Source organism: Aplysia californica, unplaced genomic scaffold, assembly GCF_000002075.1.
Source record: "Aplysia californica isolate F4 #8 unplaced genomic scaffold, AplCal3.0 scaffold00048, whole genome shotgun sequence".
In the NCBI taxonomy this organism is placed as follows: Eukaryota; Metazoa; Mollusca; class Gastropoda; order Aplysiida; family Aplysiidae; genus Aplysia; species Aplysia californica.
Genome location: NW_004797318.1, coordinates 1775087 through 1776947, shown reverse-complemented (window position 1 = coordinate 1776947; position 1861 = coordinate 1775087). Strand labels below are relative to the sequence as shown.

Sequence of the window (1861 nt, the reverse complement as noted above, 5' to 3'; positions counted from 1 at the left end):
TATTATTATTATTATTATTGTTTTCATTATTATTATTAGACCCATCATTAACTTATTAGTCCGAGGACTGTAATGAGGACATTATGTCGTAACGATAATGAAGAGTGTACGTGTACTGACTGTCTGTGATTGCCTCCCCTGCAGGGCCACCGTGGCTCCATCGGCAACACCGGACCAGAGGGACCACCTGGACTGAAGGGTGAGCCCGGACCCAGAGGATTCGAGGGACCAAAGGGCGGACCCGGACCTATTGTGAGTGGAAACTGGCCTATCTCAGATAGGACAACATTTTGGGAGAATTATTTCTTTCTGTTAAATTTTAAACCTTTTTTTTTTTTTTTTTTTTTTTTTTTGCTATCGTAGATATGTTTTAGAACTTGTGGTATGGGTTCATGGTTAAACTAGAGGAATTGCTGTCTGTTACATTTCTTAAATCATTTTTTTCTATTGTGGAGAACTTGTGGTATGGGTTCATGTTTTTTTTTAATCGTGGATATCTTTTAGGAGAACTTGTGGTATGGGTTCATGGATGAGCTTGTAGAATTGCTGTCTGTTATATTTTTTTAAAATAATTTTTCTATTGTGGAGAACTTGTGGTATGGGTTCATGATATTACGTTTGTATATTTTGTGTCACAGAAGCTGGTGAAAACACAATGTTAATCTTTTTCTGATAAAGGATCTATATATAAATATTTTTATATAATCATATCATATCATATTTGAACGTATCTCGTGTCTGACCATGAAGCAAATCATCATCATCTTGACCTTGGGCGTCTTTCCATCCGCAGGGACCACCTGGATCTAGAGGATCTCCTGGTCTGGATGGACCTACCGGAAACATGGTGAGAAGTTTTTTATTACTCTTCCACGCACGGGGGGAAAAGTATATATGTGAGAAATCGTGGTAAAATCAGGCGCTCGTCAAAATAAGGAAATCGGAGAGAAACAAGGCATTTTTCCGCCATTTTGGAAATTTTTATCAAATTTCTGTTTTTTGGCTAAACATTTTTTATGTCCATTAGAAAATACATTTCTGTGTAGACTTTACCGTAAAACGTTGAATAAAGGTGCAAATAGGTAAATTTTCAGTTTTCCAGGGCTCTCCAGCTATGGAGTTCATTTTCTCTCTATTTTTACCTCTGAACCCAGACGAACCCCTACCTCCTTCAATCGCAAATATCTCGACTTCTATAGAAGATAGATGGGGGTTTTTTTTCACTGAAAGCAAGACAAAAGAACAATCTTTAAGATGATACCAAAAACTCCATATGCCCAAATATTGACAAGCGCCTGATTCCACCGTGTCATGACACATATTCTAAAACAGCTTTATGCGCTGCTGAAAGTGGAAAGCTCCGTATCCCGGACTCTAATTTGGACATCATCAGGAGAGAATGTGTCGCTGTTTCGGGATCCTCCTCTCTACAGCTAACTCTCTCAAGTCTGTACTTGTCCTGCTGTAGATGATAGAGAAGAAGAAGGAGAAAAAAGAAACCTTAACTAAACATGCTGACCCAACATATATTTGTAGTGTAACAATATGTAAGAATACATTAGAATTTCACCCACTGTAAAAGCTGCAGAATAATTTAACATGTTGTTTAAGATCAATATCTGTGGATTTGAATCACACATTAGTTATAATTTATAGAAAGATTCACAGTTAGGATTGAAATAACTTTCTTTGTTTTTGTTACGATTTGAATCATGCATTAGTTATAATATATAGAATGATTCACACTTAGGATTTAAAATACTTTCTTTTTTTGTGTGTGTGTGTGGTTTTTTTACAAATTTGCAGTCACTATCACTATGGGCAATCATCCATACAAAATATTGTAAGATTTTGTTCTGCC

The 1861-nt window shown here is 36.4% G+C and overlaps 1 protein-coding gene across 1 annotated transcript in view; it reads left to right on the top strand.

Moving 5' to 3' along the window:
* Positions 1-1861, top strand: part of LOC101860554 (collagen alpha-1(I) chain) — a gene marked incomplete in the record, with an annotated part of 121497 nt that overhangs the window by 109335 nt on the left and 10301 nt on the right. The window contains 2 exon segments of the mRNA XM_035968271.1: positions 145-252; positions 794-847. Coding sequence (XP_035824164.1) covers positions 145-252; positions 794-847 — 162 coding nt within the window.